This window comes from Durio zibethinus, chromosome 11 (assembly GCF_047325235.1).
Source record: "Durio zibethinus cultivar Kanyao isolate XHJ-2024 chromosome 11, ASM4732523v1, whole genome shotgun sequence".
Lineage (NCBI taxonomy): Eukaryota > Viridiplantae > Streptophyta > Magnoliopsida > Malvales > Malvaceae > Durio > Durio zibethinus.
This window is the reverse complement of record NC_143172.1, coordinates 20396017-20410476: the sequence shown is the minus strand read 5'-3', so window position 1 is coordinate 20410476 and position 14460 is coordinate 20396017. Positions and strand designations below refer to the sequence as shown.

Here is a 14460-nt window from a genome sequence, read left to right as displayed (position 1 = left end):
AATATCAATTTTCCTTAAAGATAAATTTTCAAAGGGATTTTTGAAGAAAAGTTGAAAGCATCAATTTTCCTTGAAATTAAAGTTTTCAAAAACAAAAATATTTTTGAAAAAAAATTGAAAGTATCAATTTTTCTTGCACAAAAACAATCATTTTTTTCTTCTTTTTTATTTTTTTAATGTTAAATAATCCGATGATGGAGCCTCTGCAAGTGAAATAGTAGTTTTCTTACATACTCTTGAGGTGAGGGGATTTTTTTAATTTTCTGCTAAAAGTATTAGAGTAAATTGAGAATAATTTTGAATAATTAATTACTTGGTAAATTTTTAAGACTTATTAGATAACACAAAATTATGTTGGTACCATCTTTTGACGGGCGTTGTGAGGGTGCTATAATCTTCCTCACACGTAACCGAACTCCCGAACCCTATTCTGGTTAGTAGACCCGAACCTATTTTTTTTAGGGATCCTTAAACTTAGGTGTTTCCTGAAAGGATAAATTCCTTAGGTGATCAATCGTACCTAGATAAAAAAGATTGGTGACGAGTCCTTAAGTCCATATCTAGCGATAGATCCTCGGATCTAGACGTTATAACAATAATATTTTATTATTTGTATTGCATGCATATTATCATATTTTTGAAAAATAAATACGAGTCTCCAATGGTGGGATTCTAAGGTAATTCAAGTAGCAATACTTAAGAAATCCCTAACTAAGAAAAATTCTTTCAATATTACTAACTAGACCTGTTCATGGGTAAGGTCAAGCCTAGCCTGGCATGATATTCTAACATTTTAAGCAAGCCTAAGCCTAGCTTGACTTGATTTTTTTGACCTCATTTTTTGTCCAAGCATATTTTTACATGTAACAATAAAGTCTAAACCTACCAAAAAAACTGGTATTTGAAATTAGGAAAAAGAGTTTTTCTTTTGTGAATTATTAATTTAATTAATTTAAATAATTTTAATTGAATTTATGAGTCATTTGAGCTTGGATTTAATTTAATTTCGTTGAATCCAATTTAAAATTTGATCATCATTTTGTATAAAAAAATGAATTTTATCATATTATAAGTAATAAAGAAAATAAGACTTGTTTATTATAAAAAATACAAGAAATGAGCTTTGTCTTATTATGATAAAAAATAATTTTTAATTTTTGGATTGGGTTGGGTTAGGCCTGGTTCTTAAATGGTGAAACCCAAACTTTGACCTTATTTTTTTATTAGGTCCCATTTATTTGTCCTGACCCATTTAACAAGTTTAATATGCATGTTCAAGCCCTTTAAAATTTCGAACAGACTTTCGGGTTCGAGTGTGCCACCCAGCCTATGAATAGATCTATTACCAACATACTAGAATATTTTAAGAGTATTTCCAATAATAAGGTTTTAATTCATTTTTTTTTGAATAAAATAGAATAATTAAGAAAAATCAAAATTATTACAAATAAAAAAGTCAAAAAAATTATTTTTAAATACCAAAGATAAGATCACTTTTATCAATATTAAAGGATAACATATTATTAATTTGTACTATTTTTAAAATGAGCATTGTGACAGTGTTAATATTTTTTCACGCGTAATCATACTTTTGAGCTCAAATTGGTTTCACAAACCAAAAAATTATTTTTTTAATAAATTTTAATTAATTTTAAAATTTTATTAAAAAAAATAAATTCTAATAGGTGGTTAATCATACTTAACGAAAAAATATTGATAGCAACTCTTTATATTTTAAAATTTGTTTAGCGGTCCCTAAAACTTTTACTATATTTGACAGATTTAATAAGTTTTGTGTTGCAGGAATTAAACATCAACTTACACTCCTCAACAAAATGAAGTCAATGAAAAGAATAATAAAACAATTATGGAGATGGATAGATGCATGCTGTTTAAGAAGAAACTTCCTAAAAAGTTATGGGTAGAAGTAGTTAATACCTTGGTTTACTTGCTTAATAAGTTGCTTATAAAAGCCTTAAAGGGGAAAACACCATTTGAAGCTTGGTATGGCTACAAACCATCCATTTAGCACCTTAAAATCTTTGGAAGCATTTGTTATGTGTTTGTTCCTAAAATCAAAAGGAACAAGCTTGATTACAAAGCTAAAATTTGTATTTTTCTGAACTATAGCAACATCACTAAATGCTATAAAACTTACATCCCACTTACAGATAAGATGATTGTAAGTAGGAACGTGAGAGTTAATGAGCAAGCTACTTGAAATTGAAAAAAGTCAAAGGAAGAATCAGTTAAGCAAACTGTAGTAGACATGATAAACTTCCAAGAACAAAAAATGTTATTTGTGGCATGAAGAGAATGTTGATCATGAACCAATAAGAGGTACCAAACACATACTGATATGTAGGAACATGAGATTCAATGAGTAAGCTACTTGAAATTGGGAAAAGTCAAAGGAAGAATCAATCAAGCAAACTGTAGTAAACATGATAGGCTTCCAATAACAAAAAGGTTATTTGTGACATGAAGAGAATGTTGATCATGAACCAGTAAGATGTACCAGACCATTTACTAATATTTATGAAAGGTTAAACATGGTCATTCTTAAACTAGCTAGCTTTGAAGAAGCTATCAAATTAAAAGAATGGATAAATGCAACGGAGGAAAAGATTCAAATGATTGAGAAAAATCATACTTGGTTGCTAGTGGATAGACCAAGCAATAAGAATATCATTAAACCGAGATGGATCTACAAGACCAAGATGAATATAGATGACATTATCAATAAACTTAAGGCCAGACTTGTTGCAAAAGGCTACCCTCAATTGCCTGGTGTTGATTTTTCAGAAACCTTTGCTCCAGTTGCAAAGTTGGATACTATAAGGCTGCTATTAGCCTTAGCAGCTTAGAAAAGTTAGAAAATATGCCAACTTGATGTCAAATATGCATTTTTTTAATGGTTTTCTTGAAAAGGAAATTTTTATTGAGCAACCAAAAGGATTTGTTGCTAAAGGAAATGAAGACAAAGTCTATCTACATAAAAAACCTTTGTATGGACTGAAACAAGCTCTAAGAGCTTGGAATTCCAAAATTTATGAGCATTTGCTAAAGTTGGGATTCAAAAAAAGTCTTAGTGAAGCAACACTATACACTAAAATTTTTGTCAAAAATGATTTGCTGGTTGTCTCATTATATGTTGATAATTTTTGTGATAGGAAACAATTTTGAACTTGTGCAGCAGTTTAAAGAACAAATAATGAAGGTTTTTGAGATGACACACTTGGGAGAAATGTCATATTTTCTTGGCATAGAAATTCTGCAAAATCAGCAAGGAATTTTTATTTCTCAACAAAAGTATGTCAAGGAAGTGTTGAAGAAATTTGACATGGAGAATTGCAAACCAATTTGCACTCCTCTGGTTCAAAATGAAAAGCTTAACAAAGATGACAAGTCAAACAAGGCCGATGAAAGAAATTACATTAGCCTAATTGGTTGTTTGATTTACCTGACAGCAGCAAGACCGAACATAATGTTTGCTGTCAATCTTCTTTCAAGATTTATGCATTGTCCTAGTGAGAATCATGTCAGGGCAATCAAGAAAGTGCTAAGATATATTAGAGGTTCACTTGATTTTGGGATTATGTTTCAAAAATTTGAAAATTTAAAGCTGCTAGGCTACACTGACAATGATTGGGCAGTGTCTTGTGATGATATGAAGAGCACTTCATGGTACTTATTCACCGTTGGCTCAGATGTTTTTACATGGAACTCAAAGAAGCAAGAGATGGTGGCTCAATCAATAGCAAAAGCTGAGTACATTGCTGTAGCTGCCAGAGTGAATCAAGCAATTTGGCTAAAGAAAGTATTAGCAGATTTGAATCTGACTCAGTCTGATGTAACTGAGATTAAATGTGCTAAACAATTAGCAGTGGCTATGGCCAAACATCCTGTGTTCCATAAAAGGACTAAGCACATCAAAATAAAGTTTCACTTTGTTAGAAAAGCTGAAGCTGAGAATGAAGTGAGACTAGTTCATTGCAAGTCAGAAGACCAAATTGCAGATATTCTAACCAAGGCCTTATCAAAGGCAAGGTTTGAAACATTAAGAAAAATTCTTGATGTTTCCAACATAAATGCCAAGGAAAAGTGTTAACAGTTGAAGTAACTAAGTATGGCATTTCTATTGCAATTTGTGTAACTTGTTTTCCATTTTTGTAACTATTTTATCAGTTTAGGTAGTATGATGGTTACATATGTGGCTATCCAGATTATTAGACAGACAAGTTTTCTATTAGTTGAATAAACTTTTGTATTTTGAAGTTTATAAATAAATGAAATGAGCTCATGCTCTATATGAGGCAATTTACTGCAATACTAGATTAGTTTCTTCATATTTGTTCCCTTTTTTCTTCCTCTGCTCTATATCCTTCAATCTAAATCATGGAACAAATAAAGATGTAAAGCTAAAGCCTATAATCAACCACAAGCTTGAAATTGTCAACTCTTTCACTTCAAGCTTCATCAATTCATAGTCTATTTGAAAAGGTTAGACACTGTAACAACCTGCATAAGTCAAATAACAGAGCATCGTCCTTAATGCTTAATAAGATAAACTCTGGATAAAGACATGGCATGCAACCATTGCCATAGAAGGAAAAGTGCAGGCAGAAAAAAAGTATCTCAAAATCCACTTTAGCCAAGGCAGAAAGAAAATTGAGTATATAGGTTGCATGATGATTATACAATATCATCGCTCATCCCTATAAGTGAGGCAGCAAAAGGTGTCTTTTATATTTCAAATCTAGCCACCCACAGGATGATACTCATATACCCCAAAAGATCATTTTCGCTGAATCCGAAATCCTGAAGTATGTCTCTCTACATGCCTTGACATTCATCTATAGTGTTGCTATGAAAAATCTACAGATGAACTGAAAAGCTTGCCATCTTTTTCTAGCTCACAAAATGATATTCCTTACTTAGACAACCTACTCTGCGAAGGAGCGTTCTTTGGCAGATTCTACCACCAGCGGCTCTAACTTCTCAGCTTTACCATTTCCTTTAGGTATAATGAGTCCATACCCTCCAGCTTTCCTTTTGTATAAAATATTAATCTCACCTGAGCAGACACAGAAGATACTAATTTTTATTAGCACATAAAACTAATACTGCAGAAATAAATAGGGCACTTAAAAATTCATACCAGTTTCTTCATTGCGAAAACCATAGAAGTCATGATCAACATTTTCAAGCTGCTCAATTGCTTCAGAGACAGTCAGAGGAGGCATCTCAAAATATTTTGTACGAATGATCTGAATCAATCATAATGCAGTAGTGTCAATGGATGAAAAAAAAAAGAACAAGAAAACAAGTGCCAACATCAATTGAGAAAGCATCACCATTTAGAACAGGATCTATTTGTTTGAACATCTTTCTTGATGCAAATGAAAGCAGGAAAACACAGACAAAAATCCTTCAGAATTTCTAATAACAAGATCATCCTATCATGTTACTACGGCACCTTTTATAATAACAAGAACATCCTAACATGCTACCATGGCACCTTTTAGAAACTGTCTAAAGAGATCAAAATAGACAATAATGCTGCATATTTGTTCCCATTATTCTTCTTTTTCCTCTATCCAAGATGGGAATACAGATTGCATGCCCCCTTTGGAAACAAAGCCCACTCTGGAAAATATCATGTCGTGCAGCCAAGCACATAATGAAAACATGAAATATATCTGCAATAAAACTAATTCTAGTAACAATTCAATAGATTAAAAATTGATGAAGCAAACCTCAACTATAAAAGCATCATCCTCCTGCTCGGGAACTGCCTCTACATCATCATCATCATCATCATCCACGACTACTGCTACCGGCTCTCTAACTTTCGACCTATTGAAGCCCTTCATGTGGCGGCCATGGTCTGATTCTTTCTCTTTAATCTTCCTTAACTTTCTTTGTAGAATTGAGGACACCAAATCTATACTTCCGTAGACAGTCTCTGCATCTTCCTCTGCACGAACCACTCCATGCCTCTTTGTAAACAAAGTCACCTTCAAACCAAAACCCATCAGAAAAAAACGTTAAGACAAATGTCTAAATGCAAACTTTGTCTCAAGAAACAAAAAATCTCGAATTTAGGAAGCACCTCACATCTTCGAATCCTCGGGCCTTTCCCAAATTCTCCACCTCGAGCAGACAACCTGACATCAACTTCCCTCACAAGATGGCTATGCTTCTGAACTGCTTTTCCAACCTTCTCCTCAACATGCTGCTTAACTGTATCTGTTAACTGAATCCCATAAAAAAAAAACAACAAAAAGAATGGATGTTAAACAAAGAATGGTTCAGTATAGTTTGACTGTTGTCAGAGTATAAAGAAGGAAGGAAAGTAAAAGGTAGATCAAAGTCTAAGAGTTTGCTATTTGAAACCCAACAAACAAACTCTTCTCTAATCTTTCCCTCTGTTTAACTCAACAATTACAAGGCAACTTTGCTGTGGGTATTGCAAAAATCATTAAATTCAACAAGAGATGATATCACAACCAAAAGCAAATTTGGTATGGGCATTATAAAATCACCAAATCAACAGAAAGATGTACAATAAGCAAAAGCAAATATAAGCCAAACTGAATGCCCCATTACGATGAAGTTGGTTTCTTTTAAAGATTCAAGTAAAAAATCAATGGCTTCCAATAGTAAAAATGCATCACCAATAAAGCAAATAAGGGTCACAAATTAATGAAAACTATTTTGAGTAAGAAAGCATCGATCCTGATAACTTCTCTAAATGGTCCCATAATTTATATTTTTAAATAGAGTAAATGATAAGAAATAAATTACCTCAAGATTTTTGCCTTGGATGATTAATTTGACAGAAGACAGAGGACCGTCCCATGACATTCGAACCGTTAATGAACTGATCCTGCTTTTTCTTGGTTCCGTCTCAATGTACTTGAAACTGTTCCCAATTGGGTTCAAGAAACTGGATTTGTAACAAGATAATGAAGGGAGTCGAGGTTTTGTGGAAATGAACAGAGAGACCCATGAAGTTGAAGACGAGGGACATGAAGATGATGAGGCTGAGACTGATATTGGATGGTGAAAACTTGTTTGCGATGAAGCTAACAGAGTCGTAGCCATTTCGTTAACGAGAACAGTGTTTGGACAGACGGATACCGGAAGAAAATACTGGAAAAACGAGTTTCGGTAGAAGAGAAAAAAAAAAAAAGATTTTATGGCTAGTGGATAAGAACACATGAAATGGCAGCGCTGGAGGGATGTCGTTGGTCACCCCTAGGCCCTAGGCGATCAGTCAATTCGCCTACAGTGTTTGGACAAAAAATCAAGATACACGTGGCAGGGCTAAGGTAATTGGGACCCATTTATTTAATTTGATGTGGCTTCTTGTCTGATGATCCCTCAGTCCTTAGTTACAAAAGTAGCAGCGGAATGGAGGATTATCTCTTTTGTATTTTTGTTTGGCAACCTTGCTATCTCCGATCTTGTCTAGGACTATAAATTATACTGCCCCTTTGAGGATTAAGATTCACATCAATGGCTAATTCCATACTACCATTACAATAATAAATAAATAAATGAGGGAAACAAAAGCATAGCTAAAGAATCTTAATAATCGATTATGCTTAGGGTGGGCAAAATCACCCGAACCCGTCGGGTTTCGACCCGACCCGACCCCTTAGGGTCGGTTTTTTTTTTTGAAAATCGGGTATCGGGTCGGGTCGGGTCGGGTAGAGTCAAAAAAATTTCGGGGTCGGGTCGGGGTCGGGTTTTAAGCAAACCCGACCCTACCCGACCCGATATATATAAAAAATTTATTTTTTTAATTATTTTTTAAATTTTACATTTAATTATATATATTTTTATATATATTTAATTTTATATTTATATTTAAAATAATATTTTATTAATTTCGGGTCGGGTCGGGTCGGATTTGATTTTATACACTGTCGGGTCGGGTCGGGTTCGGGTATTAAAAATAAAAAAATTTTCGGGTCGGGTACGGGTACGGGTATTGTATATTTAAAATCGGGTCGGGTTCGGGGCGAGCAAAAACCCGCCCCGACCCGACCCGTTGCCATCCCTGATTATGCTTGGTTCAATGATGATGGGCTTTTCCAGCTAAATTGTCCTTTAGACCACCATGAGGGTGTCAAAGGATCTTTGGCCTTTGCACTCCAATGCTGAGAAAGCATAGAAGAGAGTAGGAGACTGAGCCTGAAAACTTTAGCGGGATCGCTCATATTTACAGAGGATAGATTTATTTGTAAAATTGTATTGGTGGGTTCCAACTAGCTTTGTAATGGATATCACATTGGTGAGACGATTGTTGGTCTTCCTTGAAATGGTTTTATTGTTCTTGAAAATTCTTAAATTGAGAGTAGATCAAGAAGAGTGTGACATGATCATTGTGTTGGATAAAACTTACAGGTATGCCTTCAACTTTGATAAGATTTGTGAACAAAAGCTTCCTTTAAGACTTGTCTCCAAAAATACATTGCTAACAACATCGTCCAACCTCTTCTTGATAAGAATCTATGATGGTTGTTTATTATGTTGTATTTATCTCATATTGATAGATTAATAAAGTTATTATATATCAAATTATATTAATTAATGTCAATTAACAAATAATGGTTGAGGTACAATGTTGTATTTTCCTTAAATTAATAATATGATATTCGTGTGATTTCGATATAATTTTATATTTGAATTAATAATGAGATAAATCAATTTTGATTAACGGGTTAAAAAAGTCATTGCTCTTATTTCATATATATATATAAGATTAGCTCATTAGCTTAATTTTATAATTTTTTATGCAGGATGATAGCAACAACTTTGTGGACGTTGGTTTAGCAAAATTGAACTCTCACATGTATTCAAGTTAATTTTAGTTTTTATTAATTTTATGTTAATGACTCAACAAAATTTCAGCTAATTTCAACATATGAGACCTAATTGTTTACTAAACTAAGTAAAATGACACCCAATTGAACCCAAATCAAGATAGTTTCTACATTGCATGACATCAATAAAATCTTGCATTCTCTTACTACTCACATTTGCTTCACCTTACTTCTCATCTTATGAAAGGATTTTATTAAAATCTCTGGTCAATACCCAAGGAAGATTATTCAATTCATTGAAATGCTTTACGTAAATTTAAAAAAAAAAATTTCTCTTTCTATTGTAATTGGACTTGCATAAATCATAATCACTATCCACTTGAATCTTTGTTTATTATCAACCAACGAAGGGTTGGCTCAGATCACAAAAAGAATTATTTCTTTTTTTTCTTTTTTTATACCTGAGTTTGAATTCATTAAAAAATTATGAAAGATAATTTTTCATAAATTTACTAAAATCAATATATATAAATCTTTTTTTAATCTATTTGAAGAGGAAATGTACTGAGCAAAGTAAAAAAAAAAAAAAAGCATTAGTTGTTAAATAAAAAAATAAGTAAGCTTTTTACTTGCTTTCAAAGGATTTATATTTTAACCCAATAAAGAATTAAATGAAATATGATTTGTATTTGGAGTAAAAATGAAATGGTGAAAAAAAAAAAAAGATTGGCTCTTGGGGATGGCGTTGATTATTATGTAATCTTCGGAAGTAGGTTTTAAAAGGTCACTCCAGTCCCATTTTTATCCTTATTGGACATCAAATCGTTTGTCATCGTTCACCAATTGACAAAATCACTTTATACTGTTCATTGGTGTTTCGTAAACAATCAACCAGTCATTTTTAAGTTGTCAACTAACATTTTGTGGACAACCTTAAATTACCATTAGTTGAAGATTCTCACAACGCCCATAGACTCGACGATCTTCTTTGTTGTTGGCGGGCCCCATCAATTGCCATTGATCATTGCTCATTATCATCCCACTTGTTGTGCGTCAATTTACCACTGCTATACTCATCTTTTAAAGTTGTGATAAGTTAGCGCCTAGTATTAAGAAACGCTTGCAAGAAAACTCAAATTGTTTAGATTAACACGCAATTGATTATAACCATTGGCATATTTGGTATTTATCAGTTTTTTCGATTGATGAATTGAAAGATCATTAGTGGTGTAAGATTAATGATTGTTTTACACTACTAATGGTTTTAAATTTTTTATAATATTTTTTATTTTAAAAGATTTTAATAATATTATCTCATCATAATAATTAATATTTAATAATATGTTCATTGCAAGAAATTAATATTATATCTCCGAGAAATTAAGCGATAGAGAAAAAAGCTAAAATGACAAGAATTAAGGTTCTAAATTTTGATACATAGAAAAAGATAAGAGTAAAAATGAAATAAAGATAATTATAAATAAGAATTTAAATGATGATATGATTGAAGTTAAAAGAAAGAGAGATAAAATTTTATATATTAAAATTATATTAGAAGAAGAAACTGCTAATGTTATTAGTGCTTACACCTTACAAATAGATTTAGAATAAATGAGTAAGTAAAAATTTTGAAAAAATTCAAACAAAGTAGTGTGAGTCATATCAAACAAAGAAAAGTTGTTTATCAGAGAAAATATGAATGGTCATGTAAGTAAGGATTGTAATGACTTTGAAAAGGTGCATGAAAAATATGGCTTTAGAGAAAAAAAAATCAGAGATAATTTTCTAGAGTTTACTATTTCATTGGACTTAACAATATTAAATACGTGTTTAGAAAAAAAATACATTTGGTGACTTTTAGGAATTAGTCAAATGCTAGTCAAATTAATTTTTTTTTATGAGAAAAAAAGATGGATGTAACTATAAGGATTGTAAGGTTATACCAACCAAGAATGTGACAATACAACATAAACTACTAGTTCTAAATATCTTTCACATATGGGGGTCAAAGAAAATATGTCAGAGTTATGAATCATGTATTAAATTGTGAAACTTAAATAGGGTCAAAATTTTAGCTTTTAGGGAAAGATTGGTAAAAAAAGTTGATTGAAAATTTGATGAAAATGTAGAAGTAATGTGAAAAAAAAATTCTACTAGAATTCAAAATATTGCTAAAGGGACTTTTGGCGAATATAGAGGTCAAGCACCATTAGGAAAGGAATCTTGGTGGTAGAATAAGGGTGTGAAAATGAAAATTAAAGCTAAGAGAGAGTGTTATAAGAATTTAATGAGTAATTATGGATGAAGCAAGTTATTTGAAGTATAAGACAACAAAAAAAGAAGAAAAAAATGTTATTTAGGATTTAAATACTAGAATCCATAAGTAATTATATAGAAAACTAGAGACAAAAGATTAAAAAAATAGTTGTTCAAAATTAAGAAGATAAAGAATAAAAAGAGTAGAGATCTTAATAATGTAAGATACATCAAAGGTGGTGACGAAAAAGTCTTAGTGAAGGATGAGGAGATTAAGAAGTGATAGAGATATTATTTTGATAATCTCTTTAATGGTAATTTTGAGTATAATATAAGTGAGTTTAACATACATTTTAAATATATAACTCTTGTGTTCAAATGTAATATTAAAATGTATGAGGTTAAAGAGGCTTTAAGAAGGATAAAATCAAAGAAAGTTATAAGACTAGATGGAATCCTGATTGAGATATAAAAATATTTGGGTGAAATAGGAATAAGATGGTTTATGGATCTTTTTAATAAAATTTGACATATTTAAAAGATGTTAGAAGAATGAAAGAAAAGTATGCTAGTGCCTTTGTATAAAAATAAGTGTGATCTATAAAATTATTTTAACTATCGAGGAATAAAACTTATGGGTTATATTATGAAATTTTGAGAGAGAGTAATTGAATAGAGATTGTGACATTAGGTCACTATTTTCAAAAACCAATTTAGGTTTATACTAGGATACTCCATAGTAGAGGCAATTCACTTATTAAGGTTTTTGTTGGAAATTTTCGGGTGAGAAAAAAATATTTACATATGTTATTTATCGACTTAGAAAAAGCATATGACAAAGTTCTTCAATATATGCTTTGGTGGGCCTTAATTTAGAAATGAGTTCTTTTAAAGTACATTAATATAGTTAAAGATATGTATGAAAGAATTGTAACCAATGTGAGGATGTTTGAGGGCTTAATTGATAGCTTTCCCGTTACCTTAGGATTGCATCAAAGCTTAGCACTAAGTCTACTTCTTTTTACATTAGTTATGGACAAACCCACTGGGCATAACTAAATAAGTTGTCATGGTGTATGTTATTTACATATGATATAGTTTTAGTTGCTAAAACTAATGATAATCTTAATGCGAAATTAAAATTATGAAAGTATACACCGAAGTCTCAAGGCTTTATATTGTGTAGATCTAAAATTGAATATATGGAATATAAGTTTAGTAATTATAGAAAAATAAGTACTAATATGATTAAGTTGGATAATGAAGTAATATCAAAGAGTAGTCATTTTCGATATTTGAGATAATTATTTAGAACAATTCTAAGATAGAAAGGGATATAAATCATAAGATTTAAGTAGAATAGATGAGATGACAAAGTGCATTAGATGTGTTATATGATCGCACCATGCCTTTAAAGTTAAAGGTGAAATTATATAAAACAAATATAAGACTCGCATTGTTATATGAGACTAAGTGTTAGAGCATTAAGAAACAACATGAAAAGAAAATAAGTGTAGTTGAGATGAGTATACTTAGATAGATGTATGGTAAGATTAGAAAAGATTAAATAAAAAATGAAAAGATTTGAGAAAAATTAGAAATAGTTCGAATTGAAGAAAAGACAAGAGGAGACCGTTTGAAATTGTTTAGACATGTAAAACGTAAATCTATCTGTGCATTAAATAAGAAAAATAAACTTTTGGATTTGGGAGAAACCAAAACTTTTAAAGATAAACTATAAAAGACATGAATGCAAGTAATAAAAAATATATAAAAATTAAGGAAATAGATAAAAAGTTATTTTTTATAAAAATAAGTGATGGAAGAAAATTCAAAATTATGACTTCATATGATTCTTTTTTTTTTACTTTTCATACAATTGATTTTAAAGTTATAAAATATAAAACTTAATTTGTTATTATTGTTATATACTCGTTACAAGCAACTCAAATATAAAATTTGATCATATTCTTGTAATATAATAATATAGCCCACGTGATTATTTAATTAAGCAAGATATATATTAAATATCTAATTATTATTTGAGTGACATTATCTTAGATAATCCTTTCTAGTTAAGCTATTATAAATATAGTGGACGGTGCATTAATTCATTAATTTATTTAGATGAACTTTTCTTAACAGTAAGAACTAAATCATGGAAGTTATCTAGATTTGAGTTCTTAGTCTAATCTATAAATATTTCTTGTAAAATCATCTCATAGTAATTACTTAGGATAAAACTATGAGTTACAAACCAAAAATGTATTTTTGTATGCTCTTGAAGAAATTAAAAGTACTTGAATAACTATATTTGGAGGTAGATTAATTTCTATTTATTTTTATATTTTATATATGTATATGATGAGATTTGAACATATTAAATTTATGTGAAGAAGGAAGTTATGTGGCTAATTATTTGAAGAATTAGAAAAAAAAAATCTAAAAGATAATAAAACTACTAGTTCTCTTCCACAAAAACTTTGATACACATATAAAAATGGGTGCGAAATGGAATTTGCATCCTCACATTCAGTGGTGAAAATCTTCCCTTTGTTTCCTCGGACTTCTCTCACCCTCTACAAACATAAAAATATCTTTAAAATGGATTGGACATCAAAAGAATGTGAATATATGTGATTTTATTTCTTGAAAATATCGTCTTCAAAGTCTTTATCACACCCGCAGCTATTGTACTTGATTACCAAGCACATTGCACAAGAGGCCACGTAGACAATTAGATGGGCATCCATGTCATTTCAAAGTGACAAAAATAATTGGGACAAGATGCAAGAAGGAAAGGCCAGCCGCATGCCACTTGCATTCAATAGGAAAGCGGGTGGCGTAGACCGCCCATAGACAGAGCGCTTAGAGAAAATATTAAGAGAGATGAAAGAAAAAGAGCATTGACAACTTCAAAACCACAAAAACGAAGCCTTCACCTCGGATGCCCCACGTGTCGGTTTCCTGTCCAGGAAATCCACTGTCTCCTCAAAGCACTAACGAAAATATCTTTTAATTGGGTCCCGCACATAAAATATCCCAAACTCAAGAAGGCCGAAGCCGACGGCCTTGTTGACCCTTAGGTTAATTTCTCTTTCTTTATTTAATTATTTTTTATTTTTGGCAAACATTAAACGACAGCCCCAAAATCCAATGACTCTGAGCATTCAGATCCTTACTTCCAGATAGCTTAGCTGACGTGGGTTCCGTAGGCCATACAAAACAGACTTCGTAGATATTTTCCTTGATCGTAGGTGGGATATTTTTACCCTTAGATTAGAGTCAGTTGGCAACTCAATTCGTTTAGTTGCCATCCGATTAAGGGGACTAGTTTTTAAGATATTTTTTTTATAGGTAGTAGACC

At 31.3% G+C, this 14460-nt stretch overlaps 1 protein-coding gene across 1 annotated transcript; it reads right to left on the bottom strand.

The window, feature by feature from the left end:
• Window positions 1–4528: 4528 nt before the first annotated feature.
• On the bottom strand, window positions 4529–7230 carry LOC111290666 (30S ribosomal protein). The gene is made up of 5 exons (XM_022882072.2): window positions 6811–7230; window positions 6116–6259; window positions 5760–6020; window positions 5162–5270; window positions 4529–5077 (listed from the first exon to the last, which is right to left on the bottom strand). The coding sequence occupies exons 1-5, from the start codon at window positions 7225–7227 to the stop codon at window positions 4947–4949; spliced, it is 1062 nt and encodes a 353-aa protein (XP_022737807.2). The 5' UTR covers window positions 7228–7230; the 3' UTR covers window positions 4529–4946.
• Window positions 7231–14460: the final 7230 nt, after the last annotated feature.

Coding starts and splice junctions, on each gene's coding strand:
- LOC111290666 (XM_022882072.2), bottom strand. CDS start 7,227: ATGTGTTCTTATCCACTAGCCATAAAATCTTTTTTTTTTTTTCTCTTC. Junction 5,271..5,759: donor ATGATGCTTTTATAGTTGAG/GTTTGCTTCATC, acceptor TGATTGATTCAG/ATCATTCGTACAAAATATTT. Junction 5,078..5,161: donor TTTTCGCAATGAAGAAACTG/GTATGAATTTTT, acceptor GTGTCTGCTCAG/GTGAGATTAATATTTTATAC.